Source organism: Pyrus communis, chromosome 10 (genome assembly GCF_041283825.1).
Source record: "Pyrus communis isolate YQ-2024b chromosome 10, ASM4128382v1, whole genome shotgun sequence".
Lineage (NCBI taxonomy): Eukaryota > Viridiplantae > Streptophyta > Magnoliopsida > Rosales > Rosaceae > Pyrus > Pyrus communis.
In genome coordinates, this window is record NC_142574.1 from 32,938,865 (window position 1) to 32,960,213 (window position 21,349).

Below are 21,349 nucleotides of genomic sequence, written 5' to 3' on the forward strand. Positions count from 1 at the left end.
ATCCCTTATTGCTCCAGCTTCTGGTTTCATTTTTTTGTCCATCAGTGCTCCAGCACTGTTCACGAGCCACGCGTTGGTCCGGTTCCAGAAGTTCTAAACCCTTTCTTCCTTTACGATGGGTGTCTCACAAAAGCTTTTCTTGCTCTGAAACCTCACCTTTAGCTTTTTTTGTTCTGAAACCTCGCATTTTCTGGATCTCCGATCTTGATGAGTTCTCTCTCACATTCCTGCTAAAAACGACGAAACCAGCATTTTGTAGCTTTTTAATCCGATTAGCCAATTAGGTTTTGCTTGATTTGTATTTTCTTTTTATTTATAATTTACAGGGTGATCTATACGATCACGAGAGTTTGGTGAAGGCGATCGAGCAAGTCGACGTGGTGATCTCGACGGTGGGGCACGCGCAGTTGGCTGATCAGGCCACACATGCTATAGAACCTACCTGGGTGATTTGCTTTGAGGTAAGATTGCTTGAGGATGTTCCAAATAAGATTAAATTCCTGTTCGTAATTTTGATATAAATGTAAATAGCGAATTTCCTTTCGGTTTTCATTTCTTTCTCTCGAGGACCTCACCTTCTCTGTTTGCTTCCACTGATCTTTTGTTTCCTGCACTGATTCCACTTCTTTTTCGCCACTTTCTACCAAACGCACTGTGTGCTTCCTGTTTGGTCTAAGTTCCTCTTCTTTTTCTGCAAGAAACAATCCCGTCGCGATTAGATATTTTTTTGGATAGGCGTTGGAGGCTGCAGTATGGGAGGTTTCTTATCATATGAGGGTCACCAATGATTGGTAGGTTCAGTTTTTTTTTTTGCCAATTTCTTTGTTGTTATCCCAGTTTTTGATCATTTTAAAGGCTCCGAATTGCTAATAGATTTACCCTCTCTTTTTTTATTTCAGAATTTTGGGTCGTTGGAGGAACAACTTGGTTGCTTGACTTTTAGTTTTAGTTTCTTCAAGTAGATGTAATATCACCCATTTGAGTCAAAAATTTCTCTCCTGTAGCGGGTTTCATTGTAGAAACTGAATCCACAATGTTTGAATATGAGCTAAGGGTTGTTGGTTGAGATGTTAATAAGCTTTTCTAATATCAGGTTTTAGATTTTTGAATTCTGCTCGAACAAAACTAAAGTCTATTTCATTTGCTTGATTCAGTATAGTTTTTGGGGAAAGAAATTGAATTCCATGCTTATTCTACGGCTCCTTTTTTGCATTTAAAATTACTGTCATCTTAGGCAATAAAGTATTTATTTGGTATGAATTGCCTGTGATGGTTGATAAATCTTCATGCCGGTCTATCTGGGGGAGCAGTATGTAGACAATCCTATGTTGTCCGATGTCATTCTCTTAGTCGAAGGTTTAAATCATTTATCTTTATTTAAGCTCTTCCTACGTATGCTATGTTAGCTGACATTACAGAATATTCAATAAGCATGGGTGATTGTATTGTTAACATAAGGAACCTCTTTAAATTTTTGATTGTGTACTGACCAATTGCAGATAGACGGTTCTATGCTCACATAATTTTCCTGCTTGGTTCTTCAGATACCTTCCGTGCAACATTTGATGGTGGTATGATTTTCTAATTTCCCCTTTGCAACAATTTCTTTTTGGTTTTTGGAGTATGTATGATTTATTTTTAATTAGAGAAGAAAAATTAATAAAACACAAGAAGCAATTGGAAACATGGCTTCAAGTGATAAGCCAGAGTCGTTTTTTCAATTAACTATATTACTTTTGTAGTATATGCATGTGCAGGAAAAATCCAAATCGTACTACAAGATCTTAGGGCTCTGTGTTTTGTGTCAAACCAATGCATTGAGAGAATATGAGCCGTTACGTCTGGTTTGGATATGTGTCTATGGTAGTACTCCCATTTCCAGGCAATTGAGAGCGCTTGACTATGGTAACCCAATGGATTTCTTTGTTGTTTTTCCTTAATGGGTTATCAATTCCTTCCTTTTTTTACTGAGTTTTTCACTATCAATATTTTGCATTTATGAGCTTCAAGACACAAAATGATTATTTGTTATTGGGTTGCTAAAGGCAAGCAAGACACATAAAAAGGACCATTGGGAATGAAAAGTCGCTTCTTTGGTGTATTTATACTTTTTTTAGTTGTATCATGCGAAATCAAGTGTTGATTTGCTATGTGTATTTTGTCGAAGTTATGCTTTGATGAGCTTAGATTCCTAAAAGGTTCAATACTAAAATGACATGAATAAGCATAATGAATGGTTCGAAAGATGCTATTAATGGTTTTGCGAGTATATCGTTAGTCGTTTGATTGTATGATTTGCTTTTGTTTTTTCTTTCAGAACACTTTGCTCTTCATTTTTTAGGGCTGCAGTTTTCAAAGCCCTTTATGCTCAAGGTAAACAATTTTGGATTTTCCTTTCAGCCTTCCAACAAATTTTTTTTATTTGAATATTGTGAAAGTTGTGTTTTATATGCTATGAAAGTTGAATCTGTGAATTTATTTTTTTATTTTTTAATTCATGGTATATATTCTATTCATAGTTTTGGATGATGTTGGATTGAAAAGCTTTTCTGTAAAACTTATAGTTATTTAAAGTGTTTTATCCATTCTTACATTTACTCTCATAAATTATAGCTGATTTGTTAATCTCTTACTAAAATACACAAATTATTTTGTAAATTTGTTCTTATTCTAGCAGGAACAACAAATGCAGAAGGGGAACACATATATAATCAGTCTTATTCCAGCCAAAACCTTTATTCTCACAACATTGGGTACGATTGTTATAAGTTTCAGTTCATTGTACCTAAATTGAAACAATTTACTATTAGCACATACTTTTTTATATTTTAAACATGATCTTTCATGCATCTTCTAATCCCACAGCAACGCGTGGGTAGTACTTTCTAGTATCTTCTATACATCAAATACATTTCCTTGGCTCCATTTTATGACGTCCATTTCTTCATTTCTTTGACTCCAAGATATCCATCATCAGCTACTCCCTCGTTTCCTCATAGGTACCAATGTACTCGCTGGCAATCGTCCTCAAAATACCTATGCAATCCTTTACTTGCATTGTGGCAGGACCAGCGAGAGATCCTAGCATGTGCCGATTGACATCACAAGAGGATGTCAAGAAGGGACAAGCTAGGCTCTCTTGTTCGCCTTCGCACGGAGGAAGTAAGTTCAAGGAATGCGAAGGTTCGGTGGCGACTACTTTGGTACCCATGAGAAAACGAGGGAGGAGCCGAAGATGATAACTTTCAGATTGACGAAAAATTCACAAATTCGACGCAACGGGTCAAACTTTGTCAAGTTATAGCTATGAACAGAATAATGGGCCTCCAAATTTGTAGTGAAACAGGCCTGATTAAATTCGTGAGTTGGGCAAAAGTAAAGACCCATCTTTTTTAACCTAAATAAATTTTTTTACGCAAATATCATCTGAACTATTCCGGGCGTGTGCATTTACTGTCAAACAAATTTTTTCTGACAAGCTGCGACCACTACGTCCGTTTGAGTGCTATTTTACTTTCTTATTTGCTAGTACATGATCTCTGGCAATCCAAAACCTGTAAAACCACTTTCACATGATCATAAATATATGTAGTTGACTTACCACCAAAAACTAAAGACGAATAATTGATCAGCATATAAATGTTTCTCAAATACTGTCTCTCTCAAAGTGCGAAAGAACAGACAACAATAGTCTTCGTCCGACTAATGAGAATATGAACATCTGAACCTACTAGGGACTGCATACTAGAAAACAGAGAAGGAAGCTTCCCTAGTCACTCTCATTTTCAAGCTTTTTGTGTTACTCGACCTCTCCCTCACGGTGAATGAACAGATGAATCGAAAGATATACTCACGCGTGGAGATCATGGCTAGAGGAAATGAAAGTGAGGCTGAAACTTGAAAGAAGAGAAATGAAAGAATTAAGTTGTTATTGTTGAAAATGAATTTCACATTGATGAGAGGAGGGATTTTGCATAGACTTTTATGGTGGAACCTTAACTTTTTCACAATATCAGAGTAGGTTGTCTCATGTGTAAAGCCCAACGGCCACATGCGTTTCACGTCATCCCTTTTGTGTTTGTTTACGTGTTAGGTTTGAAATTTACCACACGTGAGGGGACGGGGGCGTATTAGAATGAATCTCATATTGAGGGACCTTGCACATGAGCTTATAAGTAAGTTGGTCTATTCATCATATTGTCAATTAATTTTATGGTGTAACTCCAACTTTCTTCTGTTATTCCAAAATAAAATCAAATGTACATGGCCTCACATGAAGGATTGATGCCCTACTTATACACATGTTGACATTATTTCCTGATCTCGTGTGAGATACTTGGAGAAGAATCATCAATGCCTTGCCCAATATGTGTTTTATGTCACTTTCACCAACAAATTACGTATCACTAAGTGATTTGAGTTTTGATGGTCTTATTTTCAGCCCCACACGTTATCTTTCGAAATTGAGGGCAGCTAGAATAATTGATCATGTGACTTTGAACATGTAACAAGATTTGACAAAACCAAACTTGGGGCCATGACAATACTAGCCACCAACCATTTTTAAGAAAACTAAAGGAAAAGAAGGAAAAAGGCCAAAAGAAGAGGAGGACCACACATATAATTATACCCCTACCTTAGTGATTGTGTTTGATTGAGCATTATTGCTCTTGGAATGGCAATTTTGTCCTCTCGATCGATAGAAACCACAAAGTTGGATAGCTATAATGTGTGTTCCACAAGGCAATTATGGGTTTTTATTTCTATTTTTTGTGATTGTCTCAACGTAGGGATTTTAAAACCAGAAAACAGTAAACTTACTGCAAATTATAATATCATTTAAATTCCTAGATTTAGGATTGCTCCAGCTAAATCGACCTCTAAGTTATGATTATTATTTGAGCAGTATTACATTGAAGTTTAGAGTCCAACTTCTAGAGGTTGATATGTATTATTTTTACGTGTCGTGATCGGATTATACTTATAGAAAAATAAGTACGTTAATTAGTAATAATTCAATATTCAAAATTGATAGTCATTTTAACATTATCCTAAAAAATGCTCCAAAACTACCTGTAAGCTGAATCATCAGTGAAAAAATGAATTTGGGTCTGCCATGTATACAGACAAGTCATTTCGAGGTCAAGAAAATGAGATATTTTTTTGTATGATCGTCATATAGGATGATACATCACGTGTCATTATATAAGTAGTGAGATATGTGTGTCAAAAAGTTAACAACTTAAAAAATATAATTTTGTACTACTTACATAAAAGCACGTAATGTACCACCCGTATTTCCGTCGCAATTAAAAATTTCTTCGAGAAAACAATATAGCACAATCATTCAGATGATACCCTGACTGGACCTTGCATTATTATCAAGTTCAATGGTTGTGGCAATTTGTAGTCCTTTTCTGCACACGTGGCTCTGTTTCGTGGCCTCTTTGCCCGCACTAAATTTGAATGAGAGGTCATCTATTAGAAAATGTCACACTTTGCCATGTTCTTGGATATAAATTTTGCTAACTCTTAGCGAATAAATGACAATGAGTAGCAAAGTCCAATTTAATTAGCAATACCAAAATGAAAGCCAAACTTGTTTACTACTACTTTAGTGATGAATGAGTCAAAAACTTCTTATACATAAGTTATATTATTCAAAACTCGCACGAACATGATCTACAATACCTACGTTTGACATTATATATATAAAAAGACAAATTTGTCAACTATTTTATATGTTTTGATAAGTGATATTTAAAACACTTTAATTTATAGAATTTATTTGTATTAGAATGTGTATCAGTAACATGAACAATTTCTAAGTCTAAATGGCATTACTCTATAAAATAAAATAAAAAAGCCTCAAACTCAAAGACAAAAAGACAGACACACTACACCGGCCAACCAATTGACCTTACTTCCTTGTATGCATAACTAGATAGAAAAGCCTTACTTCTTTGTATACAAAACCGAATATAAAAGCACCATTTCCTCGCATTATATAACCAAGTGATTTCCGTAATCCAATCCAACATCAATAACATGGATCATCATCCAATATCCGAAGACCCCAAAACCCCGCTTCTCCCTCTCCACGATCAAATCCAACGGTCGCAGAGCTTCCATTCATCCTTGAAATACATTCTAACACTCAAGAACTTCTTCGTCCTCCTCGGACCTCTTCTGTGCACCATCATATGCCTCTGTGTGAAGCTAGATGGCCCGGTGGCCAGCCGGAACATGTTGGCAGTGCTGGTGTGGGTGTTTGCTTGGTGGCTTACGGAGGCCGTGCCCATGCCAATTACCTCCATGTCCCCACTCTTTCTCTTCCCTTTCTTTGGAATATCCTCTGCTGATGATGTTGCTCAATCTTACATGGACGATGTTATTGCCCTTCTTCTTGGAAGCTTTATATTGGCTCTTGCTGTTGAGCATTATAACATCCACAGAAGATTGGCCTTGAATGTGAGTTTCTCTAGCTACCATGCTTCTCTGCTAAGATGGATCACCTTAATGGTCATTTATGCTGTGATTATTATGTTTAATGGTTATTTTAGTACAAGCGTACAGATACATGAGAAAAACAAAGGAAGGGGCCAAATGGCAAACATTTTACTTCTCTATTCATTCACAATTTCCCTCGGTTATTTTTGCATTTCTTGTTTGGTAGAAAGCTATTGCAGCCATATTATATTACATATGATAATTTTAAATTTGGTTTGCCCGGAAATTCATTGGACTAGATTTGAGAAATCTGTCATTTACTAGTTAGTTCACTAACTAATCCCATAGATATATAATAGGAAACTTTAATGAAAAACTCCCGGTACTGTTCACTTTAACAAAAAACCACATTTTTACATTAAAAAGTCAATCCTGGTATTATTCACTTTACCTTTTATTTTGTCCTTATCGTTAAAACTCAAAGTCTTCAAACCATTTTCATTAGTTTTCCTATATCCTATCGAAATTTTAAATATTGAAAAAATATATTTGGCCATTTTTTCTTCCTAAATTAATGCACTTTTGTCCAAGAATACGGAAATGCAAGAGAGGAGCGCCAATAACGCTTTACTAATCCATGGTAAATGTTACAAAGGAAACGTGAATTTCAATTCTCATACATTTCATTCCAAAATCAACAAGAATCAAATGGATAGTCCTCCCTCCAATGACCCCAAAATCCCACTTCTCCCACTTGATGATCCAAATCCAAACCATAACTCACAAATCCGCTTCCCTTCTTCACTGGAATCCATTCTAACATCCAAGAACTTGTCAATCCTCCTGGGGCCTCTTTTGAGCACCGTTATTTGCCTATGTGTCAACTTAGATGGCACCGTCGCTAGCCGGAATATGTTGGCAGTGCTTGCCTGGGTGTTTGCTTGGTGGCTCACGGAGGCCGTGCCGATGCCAGTTACCTCAATGTCCCCTCTCTTCCTCTTCCCGCTCTTCGGAATTGCCTCTGCAGATGATGTTGCCCACTCTTACACGAACGATGTTATTGCCCTCGTTCTTGGAAGCTTTATTTTGGCTCTCGCCATTGAGCATTATAACATACACAAAAGATTGGCCTTGAATGTGAGTCCTCTTTTCATTGTTGTTTTCTCGTATTAACCCATTCATGTGATACATCGCTCACAGAATATTATTGGCATCAATAAAGCAAACATAAATACATCGCTCAAAGAAAACATAAATATATTTTCAACAACATTAATATGTGTCACAACTTGAGAATTGAGTGCCTTAGTGTCTGAACCCTACTAGGGTGAGAGCCACATTGTGCTCGAACCCTGTCGTATACTATCCGCTTAGGGTTTTCAAAATAATTTCTTTTTTGGATTCAAGCGATACTAGTGAAGGAGAAACAAACTTTGGAATTCAGGTACAAGAATAATTTATGGTAATGCTAAAGAGACCATCTATTTAAACTAAATTTTGGAAACTATATGATGTGGTTGTTGATGATTGAGAGAAATTTTTTAATGTGCTGAAAATACGACTCGGTACACCAAGTGTCATAATAAAATTGGTTGGATTTTCTTTTTTCAAGTTTCCTATTATTACCCTTGATCAGTCAGGCAGTATTTACGGCACATTGAAAAATTTCTTGATGTTTGAATTATTATTTAAATATTGATTAACGTATTTATATTTACATTTACAAATTGGACAAGTTGATTTACCTAGTATTCCAGAACACAGATAACCCTGGTGTTCTGCGGAGATCCCTTGAATCCGCCATTGCTGCTGCTGGGAATATGTGGAACCGCAGCATTCATCAGCATGTGGATGCACAACGTGGCAACTGCAGTGATGATGATGCCCGTAGCCACCGGCATTCTCCGACGGTTTCCGACGGGTGCCGACCAGTCCGTGGTTGTGAGCAACTTTTGCAAAGCCGTGATTCTAGGGGTGTTGTACTCCATAACCATAGGAGGGATGAGCACTCTGACGGGGACAGGTGTCAATCTCATATTGGTTGGAATGTGGAAGAGCTATTTCCCACAAGCAGCTCCGATCACCTTCAGCACTTGGTTCTGTTTCGCCTTCCCTTCGGCATTGTTGATGTTCTTGGCTTTGTGGGGTTTGCTTTGCTGCTTGTATTGCTCAAGGGGTTCAGGCCAGGCTCTCTCTGTTTATTTAGACAAAGCCCATTTGAAGAAGGAGCTCGAATTGCTAGGTAGGAGCCCTCAAGCTTAGAGCAACTTACATGCAATCAACATCGAATTGTGGTGTATCTTAAGTCAATCATGCATTGTTGTGTGTAAATTTTTTGACAACCAAAACTGCTTCTAATTAAATTAGGCAAAAAAAGTTCAAATGTGTTTTTGAGGGAGTAGGACTTTTAATAAAAAAATCAACGTGTTTCTAATGAAAGTACTGGTATTAAAGCGTTGATGAGAAAAAATGTTTCTTACAAAAGCAATTTCGAAAAAACCACTCTTTTTTATGGCAATTGTTGTGAATACCCCAAATGCCATAATAAAATAGGTAACACATGGTATCACCATATTGGTCATGTTCTTTTTGGTTTTTTTTTTTTTTTTTTTTTGGGAAACTGTTCTTTTTGGCTTTTGGCCCAGTGTTCAGTATCCAATCCTAGGCACTAGAGAACACCTTCTGTGTAATTATATTTCCAAATCAACTTACAAGTGTTGATGCGGCAACCGGCAGGTCCAATGGTTTTTGCTGAGAAGATGGTACTGGCTTTGTTTTCGGTGCGTCCCCAAGTACTCACTTTCGCATAGTTTTTTAGTATGGATGTGTCCTTCAGTTATTATGACTATCATTTTCTGCAGATGCTGATTGTTTTGTGGATTACAAGAAGCATAACGGAGGATATTCCGGGATGGGGAGTCCTCTTCAACGGACGTGCTGGAGATGGAACTGTCAGTGTGAGTATTGACATTTCTTCTTATGTGTTCTAACTTTAAACACGAAATAGCCGTATACACAGACCTTTCGTTGGATCAAATTTTCAATTGTGACTTGAAATGTTTGTAGGTTATGATTGCAACTTTTTTGTTCATAATTCCAAGCAAAAAACAAAAAGGTGAGAAGTTGATGGACTGGGAAAAATGCAAGAAGCTACCCTGGAATATCATATTGTTATTAGGTGCTGGTTTAGCCATAGCTGACGGAGTTCGATCCAGTGGCCTTGCTAATTTATTATCTGAAACCCTAGATTTTTTGGAGGCAGTCCCATATGTTGCCATTGCACCTGCGGTGTGTCTCATAAGTAGTTCCATCACTGAGTTGATCACATCAAACAATGCGACAGCCACGCTTATTATTCCTCTCCTAATTCAAATTGCCAAAAGTATGCATGTGCATCCTCTCCTTCTGATGATTCCGGGTGGCATTGGGGCACAATTTGCTTTCTTGCTTCCTACGGCAACTCCTTCAAATACCGTAGGATTCGCCACTGGCCACATTGAGATCCAAGACATGATCAAGATTGGCTTGCCATTGAAGATTGTTGGGATTGCTGTGTTGTCCCTTTTGATGCCCACTCTTGGTATCATTCCTTTTCTCTTCATTATTTAGCTCACTTAAATTTTGATGAATTTTCATCTTCACTAATTCTACTTGATGTTGTAGTTCATAAGTAACTATTGAGTTTTGGCTATTGCAGGAGTTTATGTATTTAGGACAAGTGAACCAGTTCAATGACTTGAAAGTTCAATAATGTTACGATGTCTCACAAAATCTCAAGGCATAACAAAAAGCAGAACATGTTTTGTTAGCGATAGTCCTATGATTCCATTCATTTGTGAGTCTATCTGTGATTGTGAGATACCTGTATGAATTCGATGCATGATTTTAAATTTACATTTCATATATGATGTCAGAGATGATCAACCTTATAAACATGTGTGATTATGTACACCAAATCAAATTAATTTTAAACCAAACAAATAAATAAAGTACAACTAATGCATATATATTTTTGCTTATTATACAAGATCACATCATTACATCATCTCTAATAAAATAACATTACATCCCAAGCAAATTTAAGTTTTAACAGCACACCACAATACATATCGCACACAAAGTTTAAGGCTAGAGTAACCAAGATAAATCAATGATCGGAGGCTTCCATGGAGATGCTGATTTTCTGGGCTGTTATTGATCACTATACACTGATCAATTTTTCTTTCTCCAAACTCCTTCCTCTTCAACCTCGCGGGGAAGATTTTTGAACTTTGAACAATGGCGAATCTCCATGTAGCGGAGTGCAGGCATAATTTTCCTCAAGTTATCCCCATCTTCCTCATAGTTCAGCAACTTCAAACACAAACCCTCAACATGTTTCCAAGTGGACTGATCACTGGTCAGTTTCGCAATGTCGCAATTCTCAACACAGAGATACTGCAATCCAGAAAGCACATTCGGATGAAACCAGTTGGGCATTGTGTTGGAATGATAATTCCTTACATACAGCTCCCTGAGATTTGGAGGCATCTTAAGCCCGTCTAACTTTCCCAAAGTTTCCTGTTCTTTACATTCATCAGCATCAATGGTAACGACCTTGAGATTGCTGAGACTTGATAGGATGCCTATTTCATCTGGAGAGATTTCAGTGTCAGCACTTAGCACAATTCGAAGAACTCTTAGCTTCTTTAGTTCTCTGAGCTCACGAAGGGCGCAACCCTGTGTTTTGGCCGGATTCACCACCTTGAAACCGGTAAGTTCTTGTAGAAGACAGAGGTTCCCTAGACCCTTGGGTAGGCAATCAAGGGGACAATCTCCAACGTCCAAGACAATGAGCCTCTTCAAACATTTGATGGATGGGTGTATTTTGACTAATTTTTTGCATCCGTTCAACACCAAAAGCTGGAGGTTAAGCAGTTTCTGAATCGAAGATGGGACTTCCCGTATCTGAGTTCCACTCAAGTTCAGACATGCTAAGCGTTTGAGAGAACTGATATAGCTGAAGAGATCCTCAGCACTTGTCACTGTTAAATAAAACATGTGAGATGGAATATTTTGTTTTGTTTCATTTTTGTGTTTTTGTTTGTGGAAAATGATTTCTACATGTCTCTTCTTCTTTCACACACTCATGTTTATTTTTTTCCTTTGATTTATTCTATCCAAAGGTCATAAATAAAGTAGGTGTGCATAAAGGAAGAAAAGAGGCGTGTGATATTCATTTTTTTATGCACAAACATCACATATACAAGTGCACACACTCAATGGATCAAAATTAGAAAGCATGATGAAGAATTTAAAGTACGTTCTACCTGGAGACTGGGTGATGCTATATTCGACAACTTTAGAGTAAGACAAGTCCAACACCCTGAGGGACTCCAGGATCCCAAAATTCTTGCCAAAGTTACTAGGAGGGCTTGACATGAGAAAAAATGTCCTCAACTTTGGATTATCTTCTAGTTCCTTCTTGTCATCATCCATGTCTTCGCTGATACGGAACCATCGTGGCTTTTGCTCATTTTGCTCATTTTGCTCATGTTTCTGCATTAGCTTGCCCTGCTCATTGAAGATGCAAAATGCCTCCTCTCCCGCAATCTTGATAATTACCTCCCGCACCATATCGTGTATCTTGCACTTATAAACTTTCCCATCATACCATCGCCGATCCACTACTTCCAGCAGGCATCTGTTCACTAGTTCTGCGAGATATTCATATCCCAATTCTATAGCTGTTTTTGAATCCTTTTGCTGGACGAGGCCCTCCCCAACCCACCAGTGAATCAACTGTCCGGCATCTATCTCAAAGTCTTCAGGATAAATGGAGACACACAATAGGCATTGCTTGAGACTGGTATGTGGAAGTTCATCATAGCTTAACTGCAGAGAGTCGATGACATCTACAGTTTTTCCTTCGGTTGTGAGTGCATGGAATTTGTTCGAAATGTCTGTCCATTCTAAAGGAGAATCAACCTTCTCAGACAATAAGCTTCCTAAAGTCTTTATTGCCAGAGGAAGGCCACCACATTTCTTCAAGATATGCACCGAGACATCTTTATAATGATCACCAGGGCATTCTCCATTGCTTTTTCGAAATGCATATTCACTGAATAAATCCCAGCTGTCTTTGCTCTTCAGAGGTTGATGGTAATGAATTTGTGTGTTTCTAAGAACCATTTTTTGCGCAACGTGTTCATTCCTGGTGGTAATAATGATGCAGCTGGATTTACCAACTGATGTTGGTAGCTTGGAGCACAGGTCTTTCAACCAATCTGATTTGTTTTTGTAAGGCCACACATCATCCAGGACAATGAGATAGGATTTACCATTAAGGACAGTGATGAGTCTGCGCAAAATTTCATCATTATCCAAGGAAGACGTTTCTTCATTAACTTTGCTGAGTAACCTTTTCAGGATCCACTGCTCGCAGAAATTTCCGGAAACACACACCCACATTGTCTTTTCAAAGTGATCCAAGATTTGAGAATCGTTAAAGAGTTGTTGAGCAAGGGTGGTTTTGCCCAGGCCCCCCATCCCCACAATGCCAATGTAGTTCATTGCTGGTTCCTTCTCGTCGTCTTTAAGTATCCACCCTTTCAACTCTTCTATGTCCCCATCCAATCCATATGTCTTATGTGGGTTTAGTGAACCAACAAATGGCCTGCTGCTGATGATGTGTTGGCTCATACTATCTGGTGCAGCAGCTGATGCACTCAAATACTTGACCAACTCGTCGTGCACCTTCTTCATATCAGAATTAATGTTCGTCAACCTCCTGCCCATCTGATACGGGAAAACCGGCTCCAGAGGCAACAAGCATGAGAAGAACGTCTTTTTCTTCTTTTCTTCCTCTCTGATCAGGCAATCCGTCAATGCGTTGTCAGCTTCATAAATCACTTCCCTTAGCTCACCCAAATATTTCTTGACCGTTTCCTGTTCAGACGACAGTTTCAGTTTCTTGTCTGCGTCGACAACTAAGCAATTCATTTTTCCAAGCCAGTCCTTCATCTTCTCAAGCTCACTTTTGAAATTAAAACAGAACTGAGCTTCGTGCGCTGCAGCACTGAGTACTTGTGCTGTTACGGCCTGAACCAGAGCTTCTGCTAGCATCGTCATCGATCTGTTGCATTTTTACACATTTCGCTCTTAGTTATATTATATTTATGATACTATTATTTAAGACAATTAAAAATAGATAAAATCCATATTAGAACATTTTAGCATAGAATAAGTTGGAAAATTGAAGTGGTAAATTGTTATGATGGTTGGAATCTTTCTCTCCAACACAATACATCTCGAGTTCAAATTATTATTCTCTTCTTAATGTAAGTAAGTGTAGAACATAGCTTGTAATAATAATCATAAATAAATAAGATGACATACTCTTCCCTCTCCTCAATAATAGTAATTTTTAAAAATAAAAATGTTAGACCCAATTGCGAAAGAAAATATAGAGTGAGTGAGAGGGAATGGCAAAGAGAGAGAAGATGGGATCAAAGGTTTGTGATGTGTGCTTTCTTTCTAGTCTTGCGCCTTTATTATAAAGCTAATTCATGGTGGCTAATTCAAGACGTAGCGCAACAGCCTGGCCAATTCAACACACAACTACTCTGTGCAAACTTTTTAATCACGTTGAGATTTTTTATTTTCTTTTTTCCCGCCAACATATTTTCAATTTGGATAAACAGTATTGTGGAGTCAACTGGCGACATCTTAAATTTGGATAAACAGCACTAGAGCCGTAGAATCAGCCGATCGAGAAACACCTTCAGTTTGGATAAACAGCACTGCTTTGAGACCAACTAATTATTTATCCAAGTCTCAGTTAATAAGGATTTCCCAGTCCTTGTTGGTAGAGGTCATCTCATCAGCCTTTTTGGTGAAGTGAGGTGTTACAAGGTTACTCCATTCGGCACACTGAAAGCCGAATTTGATATTGAACTTTGCAGAACTAGCAACCTTTTCTTCAGGCTCTAGAACCTGAAAGCCAAGACGTGTTCCTTCCTCGGCCGAAGTGGCATGTCTCATATGGAATTAGGCGGAGGGGGTCAATCTTGAATACCATCAGTGCTAGTACATAGAACAATGGTCGTGGGGTTCTGTTTGCCACAGCTTGTACTATGATACTTCATGCTATAATTTTCTTGTGTCCATTTAGCATTTTATTTGCAATTTCATGGTTCTTCATTCTTGTAGGAAGGATTTCATTGTGTCCTACGATTTTCTTTTTATTCCTTGATTATTATTTGAATGAGTTGGAGAACATTTGATTTTGATTGTTTATTTTTAAAATGGATGTAGAGATAAATTTACATATTGAATTAGGTTTGTAAGAATAATTTAGATAGTAAATTTGGGTTTAAAAAGATATTGATAGTTTAATTAAAATAATAGAGTATAGAGAATAAGTTGAGTGTAGAAAAAAGTTTTTATCATTAATAGCCAAAATTTAAGCCTTGAATTCATAATTATTAGTTTTTATAGAAAATTTCAAATGTATCCAAAATTTCACTTAATTAAATGTCTCCATTGGCCTCAAAATTAAAACCTAATTACAACTAAAAAGCCAATAGCCTTTTAATCTTAGGAAAACTAATGAAAAAGACTTGAGAACTTTGAATTTTAACGATAAGGACAAAATAAAGAGTAAACTGAATAGTACCAGGATTGACTTTTTAGTGTAAAAATGTGGTTTTTCGTTAAAGTGATCAGTACCATGGATTTTTTGTTAAAACTCTCAATAATCTTATTCATCGTTGTTCATTAGGAGAGGAGTGGCATAATTGTAGGCGTTAAACAAGACTAACACCATGAATATATGTCGGCTGCAATATTGTTAAAGTGAAAATGCATTTTAAGTATCAAAATTGAAGTATAAATTAATTTATTAGAATTGATAGGAGCTATGGAAAAACCATTAGATCGATCCATAAGTGTGTGCCCCAAATTAAGATGATACGCGCGCGCGCGCACACACACACAAAATGCTATGAAACCGTGTACTGGAGATTTCCATCCAAATGAAGACTGGAAATTTTCTATTTTGAAAGTCTGCAGAAGTTGTATGTTATGAAATTTCCAGAATATCAATCAATTATTATGCAAGAATATGCAATTCAGTTGTAGGTGTTTGTCAATCAATAAATGAATTGACAATTTGTTTGGCTGAATGTCTTTTCTTTCTTTCAACTTATTGGATTAGGATGTGGGAATAATCAAAACCCTAAAAATGAAAAAGAACGTGAAAGAAAGAAAGAACATAAAAAATCTCATCTGCATTATGGTCTTTGGATTTTAACTTTGAGGGTACATTGGTCAAAATTAAAGCATGAAAATTTTCTGAAAATCACTTAATGAGCATCATATATAGATAAGATTTTCAAATAGATTAATGTGAATTTTTGTTATATTTGAAAGTTATAATAAAAACTGACATTTACGAATTTAGGTGTCAAAATTTCGCTATAAATCATAAATTCTCAGTAGAAAGAAGTTGTGAGTTCAAATCAAATTTTCCTAATACAAATGCTTGACTCCGATTTCTGGGTAATGCATTTCATGCTTACTCTAATTCTTTCTTACTCCGATTCTTGGTTAGAAAATAAATTGGAGTGTAGAAAGAAGTTGGCTCAGCCCAAAAGTTGGGCTGATAGTTTGGGCTTTGTCCAATACCCAACTCGAGATTTAATTCTTGCAGAATTCGAGTTTAGGGTTTGTTTATTTGATTTCCACATTCACTTAACTCACAAACACCATAATTCAAGAAATTCACGATATGATATATAATTTTATAAATTATTAAATTGGGTTCATGCTTCATAATGATTGTTTATATAATCAAGGCTTTGAAACATGAATTCGAGTTTAGAATTACCCGGTTGACGTGGCCAAACTTTGAACTTGAAGTGACCTCTCCCCAATCGAGTACAGAGCACTGCTGCCCTTGCTAATGGTGAATCTACAAAGAAAGCCATATATAATTAGAACAAACATAATTGTGAATAAATGATAATCATCACTATAAAAGTTTCATAAAGAAATATAGGGAGATAATCCTTCAAAGACTATTTGATTCAGCAAACTCCATATGCTATATAAAATACCCCCTTAGCGAGAAGATAATTCCTCTATAAAAGCAGGAAATGAATCGCATAAAGGATTTTCATTGAGGTAAATCCTTCGGAGATGGTCTAAGGCAAGGAACTATTGATCGCCTTTTTACGATGAATTATTTCTTACTATATAATGCAATGTCAAAAGCATGTTTGTCTTCATGATAAATGTGTTGAGAAATAAATTATAAAGTAAAAGGAACATGAAAAAGATATATGTGTTTTAACCTTGAACGTGTGCCTTTATTCATACTAATTCATAGTGCCCTTTACTTAACCCCAAGAAAAACAGTCAGACAGAGAAATAATCTTCTAGATCCTATAGAACTTGTGCCTTTATTTAATATAAAATACTATCCATAACAGACTCGATTTGTATTCTTAATATTTTGCTCTATTCATCACATGTATGATCTGGTTTTGGTGTATCTAGTTTCACAAAAATCAAGTTTTTAAGAACATTTAAAGTATTTTTTGGCGTAAAACATCATCCTTTCTTGACATTCGAAACATATAGATCGAGGGCACAACAAATACTTGACAATAATTAATCTATCATCATTCAGAAGCACATACTCAAATTAACGTATGCGCGCAGATCGATCGAGTTGGACTTGACTATCGGAGGACTTCAAATCCTGCTGATCAGATACAAAGAATTAATCCATTTGAGAGAGAGAGAGAGAGAGAGAGAGAGAGAGAGAGAGAGAGATATGCACGTATATGTGTGTGTGTATATATATATGTATAGTATATGAAACCAGAAATTATTAATTGATGGCTTTTACTCTGTAATGTATAGTATAATTAGCTGGGAAAGATGGGGAAGAAGGTGAATGCTACCTTGTTTTGTTTTCTGGTGACAGCTAGCTAGCTACTTCATCTGCATCTGACTATGTAATCAGTGAGATTGATGCCGCAAGACTACATTAAAAAAAAAAACACCTTACAACTTGTACCCTTGGGCTTGATATTTCGTTCAAATATATATATATATAGAGGTATAAGCACACAAGTAGGGGGCGGTGATTATCTTTTGGGACTTTCTAAAATAGCCCGGTTTCATATTTTGAGGTTTTTTTAAAAAAAAAATTTTAACAAATAATATTGTTTATACTAAAAATGAAGGAATGGATTTAGCAATAATGTGGTTCGTATTCACTTTTGATGAGAATCGAATCTAAAACCTCTCACTTACAAGTAAAAAAAATATTATTAGACTGTAGTACTAAGTGACATATTTTGAGGTTTTGAAAGTATAGATTTTTATTTAGAAAATACAAACATTTTAATCGTTAGAAAATACAAAAATTTATAATCTAAAGATTAAAATATTTGAAATATCAGAGAACACAACAATTTTTTTTCATCCTTTGACGGTCCACAATACTCTATTATTGTTGTCGAACTTTAGTAATCATTGGTTCTTGCGGGTGACGGATGATAGCCATGACGTGTATGTAACATGTAATGGATGACAACACGAAGTCAATCTTTTTGAACTTTAAGTCAGGACAGACTATCCTATTGTTATCGGTTCTTAATAATGGAAGATTATATTCACACATTTTAAATTACTTGTTTCATATTTTTTTAATTTTTTAATATTTTTCTATTAGTGATGTGTAGAAAATATTAAAAAATTAAAAAGATGTAAGAGAAGTAATTTGGAATGTGTGAATATAATCTCTTATAATAATTAGACAATTAGATTTCTTATTTATACCCGTAGGGTAAAATTGTTTTTTCAGTGCAAACTTAATAAATTGTTATCTTTCAGTCACAATATGCCGTTAACTTAAAAAGTGAATAAAAACATGATTTTATGCCCACACATAACAGATTTAATGGTTTTTAATTGTTATGATTTGAATTTTTTTTTTTTTAAGAAAATCTCGCCAATACGAAAGAAATTTAATGAATGTAATCTCTCATAATAATTAGACAATTAGATTTCTTATTTATACCCGTAGTGTGACAACCCGTTCCGAATTTTACGTTTTTATTTTATTTTAAAAGCGTGAATTTACTAAATTGCCCTAGAGGCAAGGATTTTGACTTCCGTTGACCATCGACTTGAGAGGTGTGGGACTCATTCTTTAAGCATATCCTCGTAGTACTCTTTGGTACGAACGTATAGGCGAAAACCGTTTGCGCGTCCGGATTATAACGGTATAGTTACGGACGTTCGAAATTGGTTATTCAAGGTTTAGTGTGTATTTAAATTAAACCCCCACTTTGTGGGGGAAGCCCAAAAATCAGTAACGGAGGGAGGAAAGAAAGAAGAAAAGGCAAAAAAAAAAAAAAAAAAAAAAAAAAGGGAAGAGAGCTTCCCGTGCACCCATACCCGCGCCACCACGAGACCATCTTCCAAGGCCGATTCCGGCCAACTCCGGTGGAGTTTTTCGATGCCACCACCACCATCTTGAAGCTCTCATTCCCCTCTACAAAACCCACCCAAGAACCACCTTGATTGACCATGGTATGAGGCGGTTTGAGGCCACGAAAGTTGACGAAAATCAATGGTGCTCCGGCCACCCTTTTCGATTTTCCGGCAAATCGGCAAAGCAATGGCCGATTCCACCACTTGGGCTTTGTAGCCCATCATCCCAGGAGCAAAACCCAACCAACCTTGACCCCGTTGGACCACCGTAGACGACGAATCGACGTCGGGAAGTTTTAGGCATCCGCCGGCTTCGTGGGCAAAATTGACCATCTTCCGTCCACTTTTGGACTTCGTGGCAGGGACCAATCATTCAGGACGCCTCGATGTGTGCGCTAGAGAATCATAGCGTGGACTCCAAGTAAGTGGATCTTTTCCTTTTTATCGTACATATTATTGAGACTTCTATCGACACTTTTAAATTGATTAGGTATATTACTTTCATATTTAATTATTGTGAATGCTTGAAGTACGATATGAACTACGAATGGCTTGATCCCTATTTAGGGTACGTAGGCAGTCTAACGAGACGTTAGATGCAGCCATAAAATATTTGAGACCAAAGCCTTGCTTGGGAAATTGAGTAAGGCGAAGGAAATTGGTAAAGGCAAGTTTTAGTTTTATGAATTAGTTAGCTAAATTAGTGTTAATTGGGTCGTCATGGATAATTATCCTCGAAAATAAGTAGTTTGGGAGTAATGCGTTATTGATTGTACACTTCTCACTGTATTGTTTATAATTGAACATGCTACGACATGGTTGAGTATTAGATTGCATCATAGTATATCAATATGTATATTACTTGCATATAATTATTGGGAATGCTTTCAAGTGCAAAGGTGAACTCAGGACACCCAGGTAAGTTCAGGTGAGTTTATGGTACTAGTTGAATCGATTGCGTTATAGCATGACTACAGTTATGTGTTAGGCAACTTCGATACTGTCGTACTGGTTGCCATGTGTTACACATGTTATATTGAGATGCATTGAGAGCTCATAAACCTGCACCCCGGTGTTAGTGCTCCCGCCCGTGGCCAGGGCACAGTCCTTCACGTGATGTTCACCTCCCGCACCTTATGCTCACCTTGGATTCAAGGTAGGTGCACAGTCCTGTCGTACAGACCACTTTAGGTGGTTCCGACTCGTAGGTGACCCGCGATTATTCGCCCAGTCTTCACGTGATCGTAGCACTTGAGCTTATTTATTTACACCCAGTCCTGTCGTACAGACCACTTTAGGTGGTTCCGACTCGTGTGCAGGTATACTTATTGAGCTATATGCTAGCCAGGATTGATGAGATATGGATAAGTCGTGCAGGTCACTAGAGGTGACTCCGACTTATATGCTAGCCAGGATTGATGAGATATGGATAAGTCGTACAGGTCACTATAGGTGACTCCGACTTATATGCTAGCCAGGATTGATAAGATATGGATAAGTCGTACAGGTCACTATAGGTGACTCCGACTTATATGCTAGCCAAGATTGATGAGATATGGATAAGTCGTACAGGTCACTATAGGTGACTCCGACTTATATGCTAGCCAGAATTGATGAGATATGGATAAGTCGTACAGGTCATTAGAGGTGACTCCGACTTATATGCTAGCCAGAATTGATGAGATATGGATAAGTCGTACAGGTCACTAGAGGTGACTCCGACTTATATGCTAGCCATGATTGATGAGATACGGATAAGTTGTACATGTCATTTTAGATGACTCTGACTGATATATCACTTTGTATTGATTTAGTTCATTTGGCCTACTTATTAATGTATGGTGGAGTTAATGGCAAACCGTGGTTTTGGTCATTTCTGAGTATGGTTTGGATATATGTATATATGTTGTACTGTCTTATGGAAAACGATACGGGTTTTACATTAGGGCATTACTTTTAGAGAGGTAATAACTTTGGGAAGCTTGGTTTTATTGCTTACTCACACCTTCTGTTTGGTGCCCTCCAGGTTTTAGCTGCTGAGTTTGTATCGACAACAATCTGTGGTGAATCTTAGTATTAATGGATATTTTTGAGGGTATGATTCTTACCCATACTACTGTACCTTACTTATGCTCTGACATCGCGTGTGAAATGGGTTCGCTCCCACTCGTAGCGCACTCTGGTACTTAGACACTTTTAGATTCAAATTTATTCACTTTTTATACACTATCACATTTTATGGCTTCGTCACCTTCCAGGTGTCGGCCAGCACAGCTCGATTCAGGGTCCAAGTGGACTTTCTGGGTCGGGGTGTGTCACGTAGGGTAACCTTCTATTTTCAGTGCAAACTTAATAAATTGTTATCTTTCAGTCACAATATGCCGTTAACTTAAAAAGTGAATAAAAACAT

The 21,349-nt window shown here is 36.9% G+C and overlaps 3 protein-coding genes and 1 long non-coding RNA gene across 25 annotated transcripts; 3 read left to right on the plus strand and 1 right to left on the minus strand.

Annotated features, from left to right (window-relative positions):
• On the plus strand, nucleotides 1-3,420 carry LOC137730194 (uncharacterized). 19 transcript variants are annotated; one of them, XM_068469254.2, is made up of 8 exons: nucleotides 3-461; nucleotides 699-791; nucleotides 900-1,356; nucleotides 1,500-1,571; nucleotides 1,743-1,905; nucleotides 2,318-2,373; nucleotides 2,675-2,753; nucleotides 3,000-3,420. In XM_068469254.2, the coding sequence occupies exons 4-8, from the start codon at nucleotides 1,566-1,568 to the stop codon at nucleotides 3,083-3,085; spliced, it is 390 nt and encodes a 129-aa protein (XP_068325355.2). In that variant the 5' UTR covers nucleotides 3-461; nucleotides 699-791; nucleotides 900-1,356; nucleotides 1,500-1,565; the 3' UTR covers nucleotides 3,086-3,420. The 19 variants fall into 19 exon arrangements, 14 of the variants coding, with proteins under 14 accessions (XP_088533359.1, XP_068325361.2, XP_088533354.1 ...); XM_088677230.1 differs by having other exon boundaries at nucleotides 1,758-1,905; XM_088677226.1 differs by having other exon boundaries at nucleotides 5-461; nucleotides 900-958.
• Nucleotides 3,421-5,876: 2,456 nt separating this feature from the next.
• LOC137730198 (tonoplast dicarboxylate transporter) lies at nucleotides 5,877-10,383 on the plus strand. Of its 3 annotated transcripts, none has more exons than XM_068469269.2 (6): nucleotides 5,877-6,471; nucleotides 8,215-8,692; nucleotides 9,187-9,230; nucleotides 9,312-9,407; nucleotides 9,517-10,030; nucleotides 10,148-10,383. In XM_068469269.2, the coding sequence occupies exons 1-6, from the start codon at nucleotides 6,049-6,051 to the stop codon at nucleotides 10,183-10,185; spliced, it is 1,593 nt and encodes a 530-aa protein (XP_068325370.2). In that variant the 5' UTR covers nucleotides 5,877-6,048; the 3' UTR covers nucleotides 10,186-10,383. The 3 variants fall into 3 exon arrangements, with proteins under 3 accessions (XP_068325370.2, XP_068325368.2, XP_068325369.2); XM_068469267.2 differs by having other exon boundaries at nucleotides 5,933-6,471; nucleotides 8,200-8,692; XM_068469268.2 differs by having other exon boundaries at nucleotides 6,037-7,587.
• A 48-nt stretch (nucleotides 10,384-10,431) lies between these two features.
• LOC137730197 (disease resistance RPP13-like protein 4) lies at nucleotides 10,432-17,575 on the minus strand. 2 transcript variants are annotated; one of them, XM_068469265.2, is made up of 5 exons: nucleotides 17,400-17,575; nucleotides 17,133-17,194; nucleotides 16,319-16,402; nucleotides 11,760-13,564; nucleotides 10,432-11,474 (listed from the first exon to the last, which is right to left on the minus strand). In XM_068469265.2, the coding sequence occupies exons 4-5, from the start codon at nucleotides 13,558-13,560 to the stop codon at nucleotides 10,663-10,665; spliced, it is 2,613 nt and encodes an 870-aa protein (XP_068325366.2). In that variant the 5' UTR covers nucleotides 13,561-13,564; nucleotides 16,319-16,402; nucleotides 17,133-17,194; nucleotides 17,400-17,575; the 3' UTR covers nucleotides 10,432-10,662. The 2 variants fall into 2 exon arrangements, with proteins under 2 accessions (XP_068325366.2, XP_068325367.2); XM_068469266.2 differs by having other exon boundaries at nucleotides 17,133-17,197; nucleotides 17,400-17,519.
• A 1,086-nt stretch (nucleotides 17,576-18,661) lies between these two features.
• Nucleotides 18,662-21,165, plus strand: LOC148693948 (uncharacterized). Its single transcript, XR_015952052.1, has 2 exons — nucleotides 18,662-19,360; nucleotides 20,966-21,165. It is a non-coding gene; the product is annotated as an uncharacterized LOC148693948 (long non-coding RNA).
• Nucleotides 21,166-21,349: the final 184 nt, after the last annotated feature.

Bases quoted from the DNA above. Each gene is read 5' to 3' on its own strand.
- LOC137730198 (XM_068469268.2), top strand. From the start codon at position 7,051: ATGCAAGAGAGGAGCGCCAATAACGCTTTACTAATCCATGGTAAATGT. The intron at 8,693-9,186 runs GTAGGAGCCCTC...GGCAACCGGCAG, and splicing joins GAAGGAGCTCGAATTGCTAG to GTCCAATGGTTTTTGCTGAG. The intron at 9,231-9,311 runs GTGCGTCCCCAA...CATTTTCTGCAG, and splicing joins TGGTACTGGCTTTGTTTTCG to ATGCTGATTGTTTTGTGGAT.
- LOC137730194 (XM_088677228.1), top strand. The intron at 1,906-2,317 runs GTAACCCAATGG...TTTTTCTTTCAG, and splicing joins ATTGAGAGCGCTTGACTATG to AACACTTTGCTCTTCATTTT. The intron at 2,374-2,674 runs GTAAACAATTTT...TTCTTATTCTAG, and splicing joins CAAAGCCCTTTATGCTCAAG to CAGGAACAACAAATGCAGAA.
- LOC137730197 (XM_068469265.2), bottom strand. From the start codon at position 13,560: ATGACGATGCTAGCAGAAGCTCTGGTTCAGGCCGTAACAGCACAAGTA. The intron at 11,475-11,759 runs GTAGAACGTACT...TTTATTTAACAG, and splicing joins TAGCATCACCCAGTCTCCAG to TGACAAGTGCTGAGGATCTC.